Below are 18594 nucleotides of genomic sequence, written 5' to 3'. Positions count from 1 at the left end.
GGTTTTATAAATGCTTTTAAAAATTTATAAATATAAAAAATTTTAACACCACTTCACATGGACGTACTGAAATATGACTATATTCTAAAACATTAGAGCGAGAGGTTTAAAAGAATACTATTTTATGTAATAAAAATACTTTGTGCAGTCATTAAATGTTTAAAATAAATATAAAGGATAATAAGACTTTAAAATTATGTAAATAATGTAAAATTATGTAAAATGTCCAGGATCATGCTTTGAAAATAGCATAAAAGATCCATTCTGACGTACGCTGAGCATGTGGGCCGTTAACGATGGACTGGTTACAGTGCAATAATAATATTTATAAAATCGTAATTTTAAAAAAATATGCAACAGAGCAACCGGCATGCCAAAGGACAGGGTCTGACTGATCGTTATCGATCAAAGCTGAGTGAAAATCAAAATAATAATGCGACTCTTGTCAGCGAATCCTATGAATTTTTACCCAAGATCTCAGGTGACATCTATCCTCTTTCACTCAATTAATTTAACATAATTAGGTCGTATTCTTATTTGTCCGGTGGTTGTTTATCCGGTACAAATCTTACAGTCGATTTTTAACTAACTACCCGACTAGCTAGACATTTAGAACTTTTAGAATATATCAGAACAAGATGTCAATGCATTTTTTAAATACTTTTAGCCATCTTTAAGTATACTTGAATTCATTTTCCATTAATTCTGTTTTGTATGAAAAGTTATTTCGGAATAAATCCGTAATCCAATCCAATATTATTGGTTGCTAGAGGTCTGGGGTCCTAGCAGCTAAATTATTAATATATACGTGCGTTACTATGGAAATCAATATGAATGTCAAAATGACATTTTAGTATTATTTCTATCAGGTACAAATTTTTTTGATCATTTAAGCTAGTCAAGTCAAGTTAAGTTTATATTATTCAACAGAAAATTTAAAAACGTTGTATATAAAAAGTTATTTTTTATCTTGTAATTGTTTATGAGTCAGTCTGATAATGGTTACGGGCTCTTCATGGTTTTATGGAATTAGATCGTTAGGGGGTGACATCTTTTAGCGGTGTTAGTAGGTAATGAAAATATGGTTTCACTCATTAAAACAGACATGCATTATAAAGAAATAACTACGTTTATTAATTGTGCCAACATGTTTATTTAATAGTAAAGTAAAATTATTTTCATAAAAATAATATTATTATAATGATAAACTCTGGATTTTATTTTGACCATTATAAACATAATTTTCGATCATCGTGTCGTGCAACAGGAGTTATTCGCACGAATCTCCATACAGTTTATTACATTGTTCTTCGCAGCAAAGTTTTTCGCAGCCTACTCCTTTTTCGTATGGGTATTCACCATCATAATTTCCTCTGAAATAAAAATATTCATACAATAGATTTTATTATACCATTATTTTTAAATGTGATGTTATCCTATATGTGTCGCTACATTTCAAAATCAGCCAAGTCCACCTTTAGGTATTTTTGACTTTTTTGTGAATTGCTGAAGGACTACTGCTTTCTAACATTTCTGCATTGTCAAAATGTAGAATTTATTAATTTTAAATATTAAATACCCACAATTGAGGTAAAATGTCATTTGGTCATTCTATAAGATATTTTCTTTTTCTTTTTTCACGAATAGAATCACCAGTTTTAGTTTTAAAATAAAATAGAAAGCATTGATGACATAGGAGATGTTCTGCATAGGAAACAAGAATAAATTGTGATAGCATTGGACCGTTTAGAGAATAAACACAATTTGATTGGGCTGACCATAGATTGAAATATATATATACAAGTTATAAATAATACATTCGGTCAATACAAAAAAATATTCGAGGAGAATTAAATCGCTAATTTGGCGCCACGTTATCGTGTCGTAAAAGGTTTATCGCAGTCTTATTTTCATGGTAATTTACAAGAATATAAATAAACAAATCTTATCATCTATTTAACTATGTTTGTATTATACATACATAAATGAAGACAAATAAATATTTTGAATAAATAATTAAAAAAAAAAACTTACGCTGGTCCGTAATTGCAAACGTAAAATTTGTTGTACCATTTGTTATCTAGAAAATGAACAGCACCACAGCCGACATATTTGGTATTTGCCCAAGCACACTGTCAAAATATAAAGTGAATAAAATATATTATACATTATTAAATAAAGTGTAGGCATGTGGAATATGATAAAAAAGTTCAAAAAGTCATGCAGGTGTCGATGTAGTGCAGTTCAACGTGAGGTGACCTCATTGTTGTTCTGGTGACTTCGACAGAATTTGCCAACAAATTTGAAAATGTTCGTTTTAACGTTCAAAATGCGCTACGGGATGGGAGCATCGGTCTGATAACATTTTGAGCACCAAGAAAAACGACATCAGACACTTTTCCCCAGTAACGACAGCTTACTGTGACGTCACGTGATATGCACCTCAATTTGATTCGCGCTCTAGGTTGTCGATGAATTAAACAGAAAACAATTAATAATTTATTATCATTGGGGCGATATCATAGAGAAAGGAGTTATGTATACATCACAATCTAATACAAAAATGGAAACATTGTTGTAATTTGAAAATAAAATACGGCGGAATTTTTGTTTTAACCAATATGTTGCGCTTGGCACATAAAACCGTCCTTTGGTTTCACATGGTTTTTAAAAACATATCTCATATTAGGTATATTGCATCAGCATTATATACTTTATAGCACGTCGCGTACTCGCCTAAACTGACAAACATTGTATATGTATTACAAATAATTATGCTTTACTGGGTACCTAAAACCATCAAGTTCCTCTCTTCACCCTTCAGATTTAGAAGAAAAATAGTACAATACTTACAAATAGGAATTAAGTATTTTTTACCTGAGTATAATGTCCAATATCCATAAAATCATCTCCCATTTGATTAGAATATGTATAGACCTTATTTTCGTTGAACCAGCCGTCAATAGGTTTGCCCCAGACAAAACTATTGTCTTTTGTACTACTCATTGACATATAGATATTTTCGCCTACTGCAAACCTAGCTGAGGAAAAAATATTGGACACAACGTATACGTATTACTTTTATATTTTAAAATCATTAATTGCTCCTAATCATAAATTTATAAGAAAATTTAAATAATTTTATCGATTTAGACCAGTCAATGAGACATTTTTTTGATAATTTAAAATTTCATCTGTGTTAATAATTAATAAATATGTATCTGAAAACATTAAAAAGATTTTTTTTTTAATTTTAAGTCAAAGACAAACTTACAATTGTAAAAAATGTAATAACATGTAAATTTGTTGAATTGGACCCCATCTTATTATTATATATTGTCACTGTTTTGGGAGAAGACTCTAATTCGAAAAAAGGACATATTGAGTTAGTTATACCAAAATGTTCATTATTTCAAACTTTGCAGTCTGGAAACCTTCTTAATAAATAAACGGTTTTTATTTTAAAGTCATCCTTTTTACGATTACTAAATAAACTCACATGATAGACCATTTTAAACATTTTAACAACTTCAAAGTCAAATTACTCAAAACAAGTATTCTCCAGTTAGTGTGTTCTGACAGAACAGAGACGATATATTTTATGGTCATATTTATTACTTATTAAAATTTAGTTTATTAAGTTTCCTAAGCTTCTAAGATACTTTTGATTAATTAATAGTTTTAATATTTTTTATAATTATTTTAAAAAATATCAATTTTTATAAAAATATAAATGTGTATAACTTGACATCCTTTTTATTTATATCAAATTTTATTTAAGTATGGTCTCAATATTGAAACTGGATTTGACATAAAATAAAAAATATTTTTCTTTTTCATGTTTTCAGATACATATTCATTAATTAACACAGTTGAAATTGTAAGTTATAAAAAAAATGTCTCAAATTGCAAGCATCGCATTTTTCTTCTATGTACCTCTGGTAGGAAAAAACATTACTTTAAGTATCTATTTAGTACATATATAACCTTTATTCATCACGACTCCGGCATGTGCGAATGAATTATAATATCATCAAATTCTTGCTGTAATTCAAAGATTAAAACCAGGTTTTTTATTTGCTGAATTTCGAAAAAACATATACTTAGCATTTTTTACTTACGATCTTCACTATCGGGGTTGTGCTCAAATATCATTCCATTCGCCCAAGTCTGTGCACGTATTGCAAGATCGTCGTCCCAAGCCTGTGAAATTTATAATACTCACACATTAATATATTATTACTTCGAGCTAAAGAAAACACCATCATAAAAAATATATGGCAGATGAAGTCAACTTTTGTGGACTCACAATATAGCCAAATATATAATAATAAACAAATTAATATCTACTCAGTGGCACCCTATCCTAAAGTGCAATGTATGTGACGCACACTGTTAAACGAAGGGGTAGTTGCACAGTGCCTCTGCACCGGCAACCCCTTCATAAAACTAAATCATCAAGTTTTCATATACAAGTACTTAACCGAAAGATTTACCTTCGGCATAGTTATAAAAATTATTTTGTTTTTAAGATATTATAATTGCGCTTCATTCCACAACGACCTTTAATTAATTAATGCGCCTTTTGATCTATCGTTTTATACGGGAGTAAGTATACATAATATAGTTGGATACTTTTGTAATGCACGACGTCAGTCTGAATATAAACAATATTTAAGGTAACTGAAGTTGAGGCATGGTCTAAAAAGATTGTGGCTAAGCGATGCGTGGATTGTGCAAATAACGCGTGCCGAACGAAATATAATTTGTCATAAAAATCCAATGTGCGTCCATTTAATGCTATGTTTATTGTTATATTACTAATAATAATAGTACATTCATTGATATGTTTTCTTTTTTAAGTACATACGTAAAGTTTTTTTGTCATCTTTATACGATTTAAGAATATTTTCATGCGACGCCATGACAAAACAAATAGACGTGCGGATACCTCGACTGTCTGTCTCCGATTGGCGACTAGTGAGAAATTTCGTCGCACCTACTGTTGAAAATTATTTGCCGTTTCACTGAAGTACGCTCTTAAGTTATCGAAGTACGTGAAGTTATTAATTATTGACAAGTTACTATTTTATTGATAACGATCAAGGTTTTTTATTAGTCAGACTATTTTGAACATTGAGCGGCATTTTTTGTACAAAGGCGGGTGTACCCTTGCGGCGCTCCTGCATTTATTTATTTCGTGGAATTGTAAAAAACTTCAGTGATGCAGTGGTAACGTGAACTTTTTAATTCCTTGTTTTCTTTTCGTTCGACCATGTCCGATCCTAATATGATTATATAGACCTCCACAGAGTAGAAGTTTGTATTAACAGATTTTTATTTCTACGAGAAATGGATGTCAGCCACTTGTTAAACCTATTAGGTCTATACTCTGACTCATACATAAATTGAAAAACAATATGTATACTTGCCAGACCCAGAATTCGAACCTGGGACCCACGGCGTGCTAGTCCAACGGTTAAGCCACGCGGCCACCGTGGGATGCCACGTGCCGTGCCACTTTTGAATTCCAGGTCTGGCAGATTCACATGATGATTTTTTTGCCTCAAATCATATACTTAATTAATCGAGCAATGGCTTACATTTATTTCTTGCAAAAAAATCTGCTTTGTGAGACAGCAAAGATACATAATATCGAATAGTTGAGCCAATGGAAAAAAAAAATGTGAAGGTGTTTAACTTATTGACAGTTGATTTTATAAAGCAGAGAAAGAATTAATGGCATTGTTATTTATAGTAATAATCAATAGGTAATTATTAACTTACAAATTTTTGCATGTTTGACGCTTTTGGTTGTCCTTTAAGAGTGCCATTAGCAATTGATGTTCTTAGTTCATTGTGATAATTTACAATTTTCTTTATATCGGTGCAAGTTACGCCTTCATCTGCCAAACGAATAGAATGTCAAATATTGGGTTTCATAAATGACAGTAACTAGAAAAAGGCAATTTGTTTCATGGCACACAAAAATTGAAATTTTCTAGAATATCGGGATTGATAACGATACCACGTGAGAGCAGGGAAAAATGATTTAAAAGCAGAAGTGACCTACGAGCTTCAAGAGAATGAAAGGCGAGCATGCCTTGAAGAAAGTTAGTCGGAAAATACTCGTTTGAGAAGGTGTCAAAAGGAAAATAATTATAAACTTTAAAATAAAGATGACAAAGATTTTTTTCTGAACACGTTCCAAAACAAGCTTATAGGAAACCTCATAAGGACTCCAGATAATGGAGCCATACTTAAGAATACTCCATACTAACGACACATTTAGTATACGTAAAACAGTTGGATTCTTGAATGACTTAGCTTGTCTCATGAGGAATCCTAGAAGCTTGCTCGCACGCAATGCCGTAGAAGTGATGTGTGAGCGAAATGATAAACGTGAGTCAAACAATATGCCAAGATCTTGAATTTCTGATTGACGCTTCAGTATTTTATTTGACATATAATTGGAGAATATAGAATTGGAGTGCAAGTTACATTTTCTGAAATCTTAAATAATTGTTCCTCCTGAATAGTTTGAGTTTTTTTCAGATGAATACATGTTTACCCATAGAAACTTATTATATTATGGTACATGGTCACTAAATACAATTTATATGTAAGTAATGGAAGTTAAATAATATATGGTACCTACTTATCTTAGTCTGTGCTTGAAGAAATCCTATTAGACCAATGGTCACAAGGAAAGAGAAGACAGTCCTCATTGTTGAAAGTATTCTTACAACAAAACCGAGAATACAAACTTACGTATCACAAGATATTAAAACCGTTTCTTTAAAATGTTGGTATATATATATATGAAAAAATAGTGAGCAAGCACTTCCTTATTTATCGTTATAAAATAATGACATAATAAATATGGTACCGAAACATATGTATCAATATTAAAAGAATTTTTATAATACGTAAAAATATATAGAAAAAAGTTTAACAAAAAAAGAAAAAGAAGGCTTATAGAACAAAATACAAACAATATATGAGAAGATTTTGACTGGCAAACGAATCCTACTAGCTTTTACAGAGACATATCAAATCAATACCATTCTCAAAGAAAACCAAAATAAAATTATTATAAAATGAAACTCACCAGGCCCATATTTGCGTATGGGTCAGAATATACTTGGAATTTTTTTCTCTAGTCATTTTTTTTGTTCTATAGCTTCACTACTTTTTTTGGATTCCCAAGAATATACAATGATTTCTATATCACCTTTGATGTACAGCTGCATACACTTCTAAAGGCATACTCTCAAACCGATCGTCTGCCCAGTCTCTTTCTCGATCATCTACGCCGATTGACCTTGATCGTGAAATATCATTTTGGATCGTTCCCTAGAGTCATGACCAAAATAGAATAATTCGTATTTTTTGCGCATAACTCAACGGAAGATCAGTGAAAGTTAGTTCGACGATTGTCGAAAACATCGTCGACCCACCTTTCTTTGATTACGTCGTAAGTGGCCACGACTCTAGCGAACGACGCAAAATGATATTTTATAATCGGTAGAACAATCACGAAAAACAATTGGCGTGAGAATCGGATAGTGTAATTTAGCATTTATAGCGTAACAATTTTATAATATTAAAGTTTGTATATTCTCCCAAGATCATCACCGTAATCAAATCCCTGCATTAGAGTAGACAATAAAATTATATTTCAGAATTGGTGATACTGTCATGAAATGCTTCATGATCATAACAGGAGTCAGACAAGGTTGTCTCATTGCCCCGATTCTCTTCAACATCATTTATGACTTCATACTACCAATCTATACTATCTGGGAGAAGTATAGCTGTGAAGCTGCACGGCCTGGAATACGCTGATGACGCTGTCCTGTCAGATAACACACTTGAAGGAATTCAAGATACAATCGACAGGCTATAATAATTTATCTCGCATTGGTTTGAAAATCCACGCGAAGAAAATCAAAGTTTTGCGCAATAACTCCAGGTTCAGATTTTCCTCTGATTAGGGATGGGAAGACAGTTTTAAATGCATGGGTATGCACATCAAGGAGGGGCCACTAACCTTTAAGATACATCATTTTGAAAACACATCAGAGAAATATAAATACAACTACCTACTAGTATTTTTTTAATATGACGCCCAGCGACACTCGAACCCGCGTTCGTTCACTGGATTCTGGTTCCCATGTGTTCTACCACGTAAGTAATGTGCATTTTATCTAATTGCGAAGAAATTAACTAGTAGTTTAACATTCTTGATGCGCTTCACGAAGTTGGTGGAGCAGGATAGGAGAAATAATTTGGTGAGTCATGAAAGTATGCTAATTATTACGGAGTATGATGTAATTTTTATTATTTCCTATATCAAAATTGTTGTTAGGTGTTTGTCTAAAATAAATATTTATTCAGGTTAACTAAAATACGTATGTGGGTATTTGCAATAAAATGTCTGCAAAAATTACATATAAATAAAATGTATGAGGATATATTGATGAGTTGGCGGTATATTATAAAAAAAACCTGCCAAAATGCTGATTTATTTGATGTTGGTATTAATAAAACAGTGGTGCACAACCTATTTAGATGAATGACCATTTTATCCATTTTCTAATTATTCACGGGCCGCAGTGAGTAAAAGTGTGAACAATACGTTAGTAGTTAGTTCTCGCCACCACCCGTCATATAGGCACGGCCGCTTTCTATGACGCTTTAAACGTGTCTGAAAGAAGTGATTTTAAGTGATTATTCCATCTCGAGACGGAGCCGTACGGGACTGATGCTGCAACCATGCACCGTAGTGCTTAAAGAAGAAAGTTATGAAAGATTTTTTTTGTTTTTTGGACTGGCTCTGCTGTCCACTGACGTTAAGCGCCCTGTGTACCCGCATACTGAGTGTCACGAATTGAAATGGATGAGTCTACAGAGGAGTCGGGACTATCCCGCTCCCCATGCGACGCTCCAAATTTCTCGAATACCGCAAAGTTGGCCGCAAAGTTGGCCGCGGTTGCTTTCAGATCTCCATGACCAATTGGGCCCGTGTGAAGACGGACCCTGGCAAACAGCTCCGCTCGTTCGAGTTCCATAAGCGGGCAATCCCAGAGGATGTGTTCAACATCTTGGTGGTCATGCCCGCAGGTACAACCCGGCCCATCTACTATCAAGCCAAATTCGTGGAGTCTGGCGGCGAAGTTGCCATGGCCGTTGAGATGATATACTAAACTAGACGAGACATTTTTTTATTTTAATTTTGATAGTTATATATTGATAATGAAGTACTTGTTATTTTGAACCGCATGCGGCCCAGGGGCCTCCATTTGTCCATCATTGCTATATAAAAATCGTCATATTATTATAATACAGAATCTGAATAAATACGACGATATATCGATGGTTTAGTAAAAAGATATTGTGTGCCTAGTTTTGTATGTTTTGAGAAAATCAAATTTTATGATTTGAAATGCTTGAGAGATGGAAATAATATTATGTATTTTAAACATATAATATCCTATTTGGACGTACAATACTTTTACAGTATAAAGATACGGTGCAGACGAACGCTTTGTGTAGGTATGTCAACTCAATTTGGACAAAAAACTGGACATACAATATCTTTGCACTAGCCATCGAATACAATTTATTGATACAATATTTACGGAAATAGATCAAATAATTAAATCAAAATCTTATTATTATTGGTTAAATGCATGTTCACGTTTGGTTGTAGTGTCTTTAAATGGTAACTGAAATATTTGCATGAGTTTCTAAAAAGCTTTTTGCATTGTTCCTCGCAGGATAGATTTTTACAACCTGGTTTGGTTATGTAAACGATCACGTCAGGGTCACCAATTCTTCTTAAGTGGTTTGACTATGTGTGTGAATTATTTAGGTATCAGCTGGTTGGATTGAAAGCCAATGTTGATGGAGATTGTGTTCACATTTATTAATTAAACAAATCGGACACGAGGAATAAGTTCACTTTGAAAATGCTTCTAGACGACGAAATAATATGGTCGAGTAATAATTGTGGCAAAGAATATTCCCAGATTCTTAAATTTGTGAAAGTGGTATCAATTAAAAAAACGTTGACAAATCATAACACCAATTTATTAATTTAAAAAGTCAAAACAATAAAATAAATAATAATATGACGATCGATTAATTTAAAGGTTTATATTACAATATTTTGTTTTGTATGTAAATCAAATTTTATTTCATTTAATAAACTTGGTTGTAGGTGTCATACATATATTTTCAGAGAGCTTAATTGAATTATTTGCATGAGCTTCCATAAAGCGTTTTACACTGTTCCTGACAGCAAAGCTTTTCACATCCTGCTCCCGTTTTGTATGGGGTTTCTCCTCTATAGTTTCCACTGAAATGATAAATTTAAAAGCATACATTAAATATATTCAATATTAATATAGTCTTAATATTGTTAAAGACATGTAGAGAACCGATTAAATCGTAGTGTTAATACAACAAGGCCGAGATGTAGGTATATAATAACGATGTTGCATTCAATTGAAATAACGTCGAAAGTCATCGAGAATATGTGAATTATGGCTAGGTTACATGTATGTTGTAAGTATGCAGTTCATCGTGGGACACGTAAAACATGAGTTCGTATAACATTTTATCAAATGACGAGTTCTTCGTTGAACATTTCACCGTGCAATACATTTGTACGTATCTTACAAAATGCGGCGATAGTTTGAAAATAGTACTGTTCCAATTAGATTAACCCTAACCTAACCTAGTAAAGATATTTCATAAAATTTGCCATATGTTGTAGCATACGTACAAATATACTCCACGGTGAAATGTTCAGCGAAGAACTCGTCATTTGAGTGTTACACGTACTGCGGCGCACGAATAAGTGTCCTGCGGTGAACTGTTTACGTACAAATTTCCGGATACATTATGGCTATAGGTAACTCATGTGGTGATTTTTTGTTAATTATTATTTTACCTTTATCAGGTTATCCGTTATTTGAGATATTACCTATAGTATTTTTAATTTCTCTACTTCTTTAGTATATAAAATATTGTTATTTTAAATTTATAAAACCGAGATTTGGATATTGATGAATAGCAGGATCCTCATAAATCCTCAATAACAATTAATACAAATACGTACGCTGGGCCATAGTCGCATACATAGTATTTTCTGATGGTTCCGTTCTTGTCTTTGAAGTGACTTGCGCCACATCCGACGTACTTGGTGTTAGCCCAAACAATCTGATGATAAAAGACAATATTATTACCTTATTATAATTTATAAATACAGCATCATTACTAAAATGAAAGCATCCACGTGCCTTCTACACTCTCGTTGGTGCTGGTATTAACGATATTCCACAAAGATTATTCAAGATTTAATTTAATTAATTTTATTTTTTAGAAAAAAAGTATTATGGCATTAGAGTTATTTTCAAATGCAACATCATAATACATAATAAAATACAATTTAACATTATTAACGCTAGGTATGAAGTTTCATAAATAAGACTGAATTATAATAATAACAAACAATACCTATAGAACACGAAAAAAGAAGAGACAGTAAATGTAGGTATATATAATATGTAAATATTAAAATAATTAAAACAGTTATAAATTTAACGTATTTAATATCATTATATTACACATATGACATTATAAAGTTAGAAAAAATAAACAACCTTTATGGTGCTAGCAAATAGGCTAACCACGGCCCGTGGGCTGCTTGCGGCCCAAAGTAACATTATACTTCATCACACAAATTTTCATTGAATACGACAGAATTCTAATTTCCTATTGAGTTCCCTCATCCAAATACCTAATACTATGTACGTAATGCAGAGTGGAGAGTGATTGGAGTAGCTGATATTATGTAACTATTTAATTGAAATTAGTATAATGTATGACTCGTCTAGTATAAATAATATATCGATATTTAAGAAAAAATTAAGCACTGCGGCTCGTGAAAAATCAGAAAATTTATAAATTGGCCCTTATTTCAAATGGGTTATGCACCACTATCTGCTAGAGATATCAATTACGGAGTCAACATAGAGTTAAATCCTAATCTGTCTACATAGTGCTTGCGACATCCAGTCAATAGACAGCGCCATCTATGGGTCTCTTTTCGAAGTCAGGTCGCTATAACGTAGTAATTTAGTCGACAGATATTTCGCAGAGATTTAATCAATAATACACGAAAGCAGATTAACAAGATAAGAAAACTCGCTCGATCAAATAACCAGATGACCTTGCCAAATGATTAGTTCAGTTCAGATAGGTATCACATTTGACAACCAGATACCACACTTATTACTAACAACGATAGTTTAAGGTGCTTAGTCTCAAAATAGAGGAACTGTATCATCAAAAGGGATCAGAATAAACTGACTAGCTGTAAGACTGTGAGAGATCTGCGAGAGATATCAATTACGGAGTCATCATAGTGTCAAATCCTAATCTGTCTACATAGCGTTTGTGGTGTCCAGTCAATAGCTCGCTCCATCTATGGGTCTATTCTTGAAGTCATGCCGCTATAAATCTATATTTAATTATGGTTTACTTATTTACCTGTGTGTAATGTCCAGTGCTTGCACCTCCATTTGGCCCATATTTATACTTTGTGTGCTCTTTATACCAATCGTTGATCGCATACTTCCAGTCGAAGGTCTTATCATTTGCTGAACCACCACCTGACATGAATATATTCTCGCCTACAGAGAACCTAGCTGTGAAATAAAATAAAGTACGTATTATAATAATAAAATGATAATGTACATATACTGAGAAGAATGTAGGGTGAAATCAAACACTCGGTTTGTTCATCGCGATGGGCATTTATTGCAAAAACAAGGTGACAGAAATACAGGGTGAAAATTTGGTATTCAAAAGAAGTGATAAATCAGGTATAACATAAATCAAATTGATACAAATACATTCAATTAGGGCCTAGTCACATGGAATATATATTTTCCAATACTTATTCTAACAAAAAAAAATGGGTTACACGGAGCTCCGCTTGGGGCTACGGGGAAAAAGGTGCCCAGTATGACCCAGGTTTAGGTTGTGGGTTGGTTTTAGGTCTGCTGTTGGTATTTTGAGGGGTTCTCTCAAGTGTCGCCTCCATGGTTCTTTAAGCTTTGGGGTCGTACCTTTGGCCGTTATTCCTTTTGGCTTAGGTGGCCGGGGTCCTCAGAGAGTCGTCGGTAAGGTAGTTTTTGAGTTGCTGTTTAGGTTGGCCGCTAGCAGTCGCGAGGTGGCATTAGACATAAAGCCCATCAAAAAAGCGTTCGGTGCGCTCACTACTGAGTAGGCCACCTCCCACCCGCGCATTACCCTTCACCAATGTAATAAGGGGCCCAAGAAGCACAAAATAATTATTATTATCAGCGTCTCTCATAACAAAGCAATAAAAATATTATATTATTTCTTGGGGCTTGTAATTACGCAATAACTAAACAATGAGTTCTCTGTTATTAAATAATGCCTTCTCGCCCGTCTATCGACGACGCTTCCAGAGCGTGATTTTGCTGGCCTTGTTCAATGAATGGACTACGTTGTATTTCCGATAATTTGTCCGGCTGAAAAGCCACACAACGGTGACTCATGGGGCAGGCGGGCACAATGCGTCGTCAAATCCAGTGTGCGCTGGCGTATTTGATTGCGTTGTATTTTCGATGATTCACATAGAAAATGCGCGAGCGCCCCGCATGCTTGCTTTAGTGGACTTTATGCCTTAGGATGATTGTGTTCGTGATCCGATTACCGCGGCGGGAAAGTTTGATATTTTCTAAAGATGCCTGCATAATTATGATTGCCGGTTAGTCATAACATTAATTAGTCACATTATTAAGTCGATCGGGGTGGATATTCGAGCGGTAGTGTCGAGTTTGTTGGATCTGGGGGGCGTCAGGTTATTCCGCTGGTACGTACGTCTTTTCGGCAGCAGGTGTTTTTTTTTAATTTCGGCTTGCATAACATGGCAGGTATGTTTCTGTTTTGGGTGCTTTGGCTTTGAGATGCCCTCATCGTACCGATCTCTCTAAACAACTGTTATGATCGTATCCTGTTGGCGCAGGGGTAAACATCCGTACCGCGGCTGGGGTCATACGTTTTGATATGGTAATAATACATACCAGAAAAAATCTCTTGAAAAACATACAACTCCCAGCGAGAATCAAACCCGCATCCACCGGATTCTCGTCAATATACTTTACAGTGTGTGTTTCGCGATGATTGTTCTACTAATATTGATTATTAATTAAAATATCAAAATAGAAAGTAATTGACAATGACTAAATAATTTTACCAAAAAAAAAAAAATGTCACGAAGACTTTGTATTTGAAAACGTTTTAATTCTGCGGCGCATGCCAGCTAAGGATTGCAATACTTACCGGTATTTCAAAACCGGTATTCCAGTATTTATCAATACCGAACTGCCGGTTTTAAAAATCCAAAATACAGGAATTTTTGGTATTAAGAAAGCACACTCGTTTACGTTGTTGAAAGTGAATTATAAGTTATGTGCTGCCAAAATGAAAATATATTGACTGTATATAATAGAGGTGAAATAATAACAAAACAAAATTCATCAAATATATTTATATAATTGTAATAGTTTATATATAAAATATAAATCGTCATGATATTATTTCGAAATAGAAAAGATCCGTGACAAAATAATGTCCAATAAATTGTTCTATAATAAAATTATTCATGATTGTACAAGTGTTGAATTTAAGAAGATTTTCCTGCAGCCGGTCATATTTGCATTTGAATAAAATTGAAGGCTTTTGTTAAATTATTAATATACTTAAATTATTTTTAAAAATCACCAGTTCTACAATAGTATGATCAAAACATTTTTTTAAATTTTATCATAAGTAATGTAGGTAGGTAGGTTTTTGCTATGAAATAATGTTTTAAGGAGATTTTAATAGTTATATTTACTGATAAATACTTCTTTTTTTAATGTTTTAACGAATACCGGTGTTCAATATTAAGATACCGAAAAACCAGTGTTGACATTTTCATTCGGTATTGAAATCCCTGAGTTGATCGAGCCCCACACATATAATATATATTATATACATATATTTAAATATAGATCATAGTTACTTACGATCTGGTCGGCTTGGATTATGTCCGTATGCCATTCTGTTTGCCCAGTTCTGCGCAATTCTTGCAAGAGCGTCATCCCAAGCCTACGTAAAAAAATATTATTTCATAATAGTTATTATACATCGTACTTGCTCATCATCTATAATTCTATAGCATTATTTAAATATTACATTGAGAGGGAGAGACATATAAATTGATTGTCAAATTAATGCTTTAAATATATTTTAATCGATCAATCACTATATAAAATATAATGGGGAAAAATATTTTTTTTTATTTCAAAGAGAAAGCGACAATTAAGAAAAAACAGCTAAAAATAAGGGTTCGACTGTTCGTATTTTGTATTTTTCCAAGTAGTTTTTTTGAAACAAAATTATCAATTTAATATTGTTTAATAAGTTTTCTTGGGACTCTCGTATGGTTTTATCAATAAAATAAATTATAGTTTTAATGTTTTTTTTAATTCAAAAAAGCATTAATTTTTACGAAAATTAAAAATGCATTTTATTTGGTTACTGATGTATAATTTCATCAGGCGATTACGAGAGATTATTCAAACAATTTTTCTTAATATTTACATATACTTTACCTAATATTTTAATTGCGTTTTGATATTAAACAAATATATTTTATTAAATAATATTTACGCCCCGGACGGTAGCGCCTCGAGCGGGAAATGGCGTTAAATATTATATTATGCCAAAATATAAATAAAGTACGAATTTGTTATATAAATATATACTTATACCATTGTTTAAATAATTATTGTAATAATAACATTAGTTTTTTTAATAATTACCTATTATTAATAATGCGTAATTATTATAATTACAGTGACATCTAATTAAGATGCCTCGAAGGTTTTTTATATTGGATTATGATTGGGATCGATTCTAATATCACATCAGGGTAAATGTTTCGTAATTCGAGTAATAGATGGCTCTATGAAATCGCAATTTTTAATGTGATCCCATTAGCTGATTATTATATCATTCCTAGGGCAGTTGGAATTTAGTTTAACTAACTATGGAAAAATCTATGAGTGACAAATATATAATTAAATTTACAATATGAATAATAGGAATAATACAGACTTACACAAAAGAAGCTTCGTAGGGATGTATTTTGTGTTCTTAAAAAAATGATAATGCGGTAAATTCAACATAGAAAACAATTTTCTATGATAGTTGTGTGCACGTGTATAATTCGGATCATTTTAACATATTATTTTGTATACATAACTGAAGATTTTTATATAATAGCAGATATTTTTTCTGTGAAATAATGTACATCTTTTAATACATCTGTGATGTACACCAAAGATAATGAATCTTACTTTATATAAAACACTTATTTTAATTTCAATTGTATGTCAGTGCCATTATCTACGCAATATATATTATAATACAATACATTTATATTATAAGTAATTTATTCCTCTATAACTTTATAGAGTTTTCATGAAAATTAGTCTAATTTTCCGTTCTTTTTATAAGTTTGGTTTCCATTTATAAACAATAAAGTTTTTTCGACATACATGGTTTACACCCTTTATTTCCTTAAGTATGTATAAAAAGTATGAAAATTTTCGTTACATCTGGAGATCTCGACGGCTATATGAAAACCGTATCGAAGTCAGCTCATTTGGTAAATGCGTTATGGCGAGGTCGAAGATTCTTATAGCAGAAGCTGTGTCACTGCCAGATGTAAGGTTTTTTTTAAGCTCTGTGATTGTTTTTTCATATATCTTTTTACATAAGTTTTATAATATAGACCTATATTTTTATGTACTAAGTAATGTACTGAGATATTTAAAAGACATGTAAGAATCGACAAGCAAGTTGAGCACTCTCAATTATATTCATCGCCGCTCATTCCAAGCAGCTCAATAACAGCAGTGTAACTAGTAGTGTAATCAGTAATATACGAGAAACAATCACACACGTTTAGGTTTTGAGAAAATCACTTAACGGCCCACATGCTCAGCGTAAAAACGGTACATGTTCAAACACGCGCGTTAACATGATCTTACTCCCTACTTCATTTATCGTTTGTCAATTTATGGCTATGGCCGTATGTTGTAGCTTAGCCACGGGGAAATGCCAATAGAAATGGCGTATTTCAAAAAAATACTACCTTATTTTTAGGTCAATAATTATTATAAAGCAAACATTATTCGAAGACATAGCTTATAATCAGTATCTTTAAATGTGTAAATCTTGCCCATTTTTTGAATAATAAAATGCCTAATTCTTGTCAAATTTGGGATCACAGAGATTATCAATATAATTTTTTATTGTAAATATTTCACTATAATAATGTCGACGTAAATTTTACTAATAGTTTTATAAATGCGTTTAAAAATTTATAAATATAAAACATCTTAACACCACTTCACATGTACGTACTGAAATATGACTATATTATAAAAGATTAGAGCGAGAGGTTTAAAAGAATACTATTTTATGTAATAAAAATACTTTATGCAGTCATCAAATGTTTAAAATAAATATAAAAGATAATAAGGCTTCAAAATTATGTAAATAGATTATCTACAACGTTTAAGGAATGTCCAGGATCATGATTTTAAAATAGCATAAAAGCTCCATTTTGACGTACGCTGAGCATGTCCTCCCTTAAGAATATATTATCTGTATCGATTTATTAGTATATCGAAGTAGGTACGTTTAATTTTAAACATATCTGCACGTAGATGTTTTCATATCCGTTTGTCATATATTTTGAAGACCTGGAAGATTATCACTGGCATTTGAGCTACCCATACCAGAAAAAAATGACAACCGATATTTGTATAGAAAGACAAGAACCATTTGTAAAAACTTGGACTTAATGAAAAAAAACCATTATAATACAATATCTTTTGGTTTCAAAAATACTGTGAATAATTAAACAAAAACAAACAATTTTAAGAGGGCTACCCAAGCATCTAATTTTTCAATTCTTATGGAATTAATTTACATAAAAAATAATGTATTTTAACATATAAAGTTTTTTGGGCGACCTTATAGTAAAGTTATTAAAGTTTAATTACCTCGCGCGTAATTTACCTCATTCGTTGTAGGTAATCGTATATAATATTTAAATTGAGACAAAATAGCGTAAGGTCGTGCAACTAGCTATTTGAAAGTAGATAATAATATTATTTAAAATAATTGGAAAACTCATATAATGAGTATTGTAAGTGTTTTATAATATAATGATAATAATATAAGCCAGAAACAGAAAATTTGGAATTGGAACAAAAAAGTGGTGATTAAAGTTCTGATAAAATTGGCATGTCACGTCACTGTCACGCTGTCATGGCGAAAAATTTAGTCTATAGTTTTGTCATTTTGCAGAATATTTTGAATGATCACCACCTCTCTAAATTCAATTATAGAGAGTGCCAACTCTAATAAATGCACAGTATTTTGAATTATTATTAATTAATTATTCAAGCTAATTTATTTTAACAGTTTCTA

At 32.1% G+C, this 18594-nt stretch overlaps 2 protein-coding genes across 2 annotated transcripts; both read right to left on the bottom strand.

The window, feature by feature from the left end:
• Positions 1-1270: 1270 nt before the first annotated feature.
• LOC147078877 (venom allergen 5-like) lies at positions 1271-6337 on the bottom strand. The gene is made up of 4 exons (XM_085955291.1): positions 6298-6337; positions 5788-5906; positions 2035-2132; positions 1271-1373 (listed from the first exon to the last, which is right to left on the bottom strand). The coding sequence occupies exons 1-4, from the start codon at positions 6335-6337 to the stop codon at positions 1271-1273; spliced, it is 360 nt and encodes a 119-aa protein (XP_085811417.1).
• Positions 6338-10147: 3810 nt separating this feature from the next.
• LOC147078876 (salivary antigen-5-like) lies at positions 10148-15178 on the bottom strand. The gene is made up of 4 exons (XM_085950675.1): positions 15114-15178; positions 12562-12719; positions 11129-11229; positions 10148-10363 (listed from the first exon to the last, which is right to left on the bottom strand). Exons 1-4 carry the CDS (start codon positions 15145-15147, stop codon positions 10261-10263), a joined length of 396 nt encoding a protein of 131 aa, XP_085806801.1. The 5' UTR covers positions 15148-15178; the 3' UTR covers positions 10148-10260.
• Positions 15179-18594: the final 3416 nt, after the last annotated feature.

Source organism: Rhyacophila brunnea, unplaced genomic scaffold, assembly GCF_057557595.1.
Source record: "Rhyacophila brunnea isolate RB1 unplaced genomic scaffold, BYU_Rbru_1.0 scaffold_10, whole genome shotgun sequence".
Classification (NCBI taxonomy): domain Eukaryota; kingdom Metazoa; phylum Arthropoda; class Insecta; order Trichoptera; family Rhyacophilidae; genus Rhyacophila; species Rhyacophila brunnea.
This window is presented reverse-complemented; position numbering and strand designations above follow the sequence as displayed.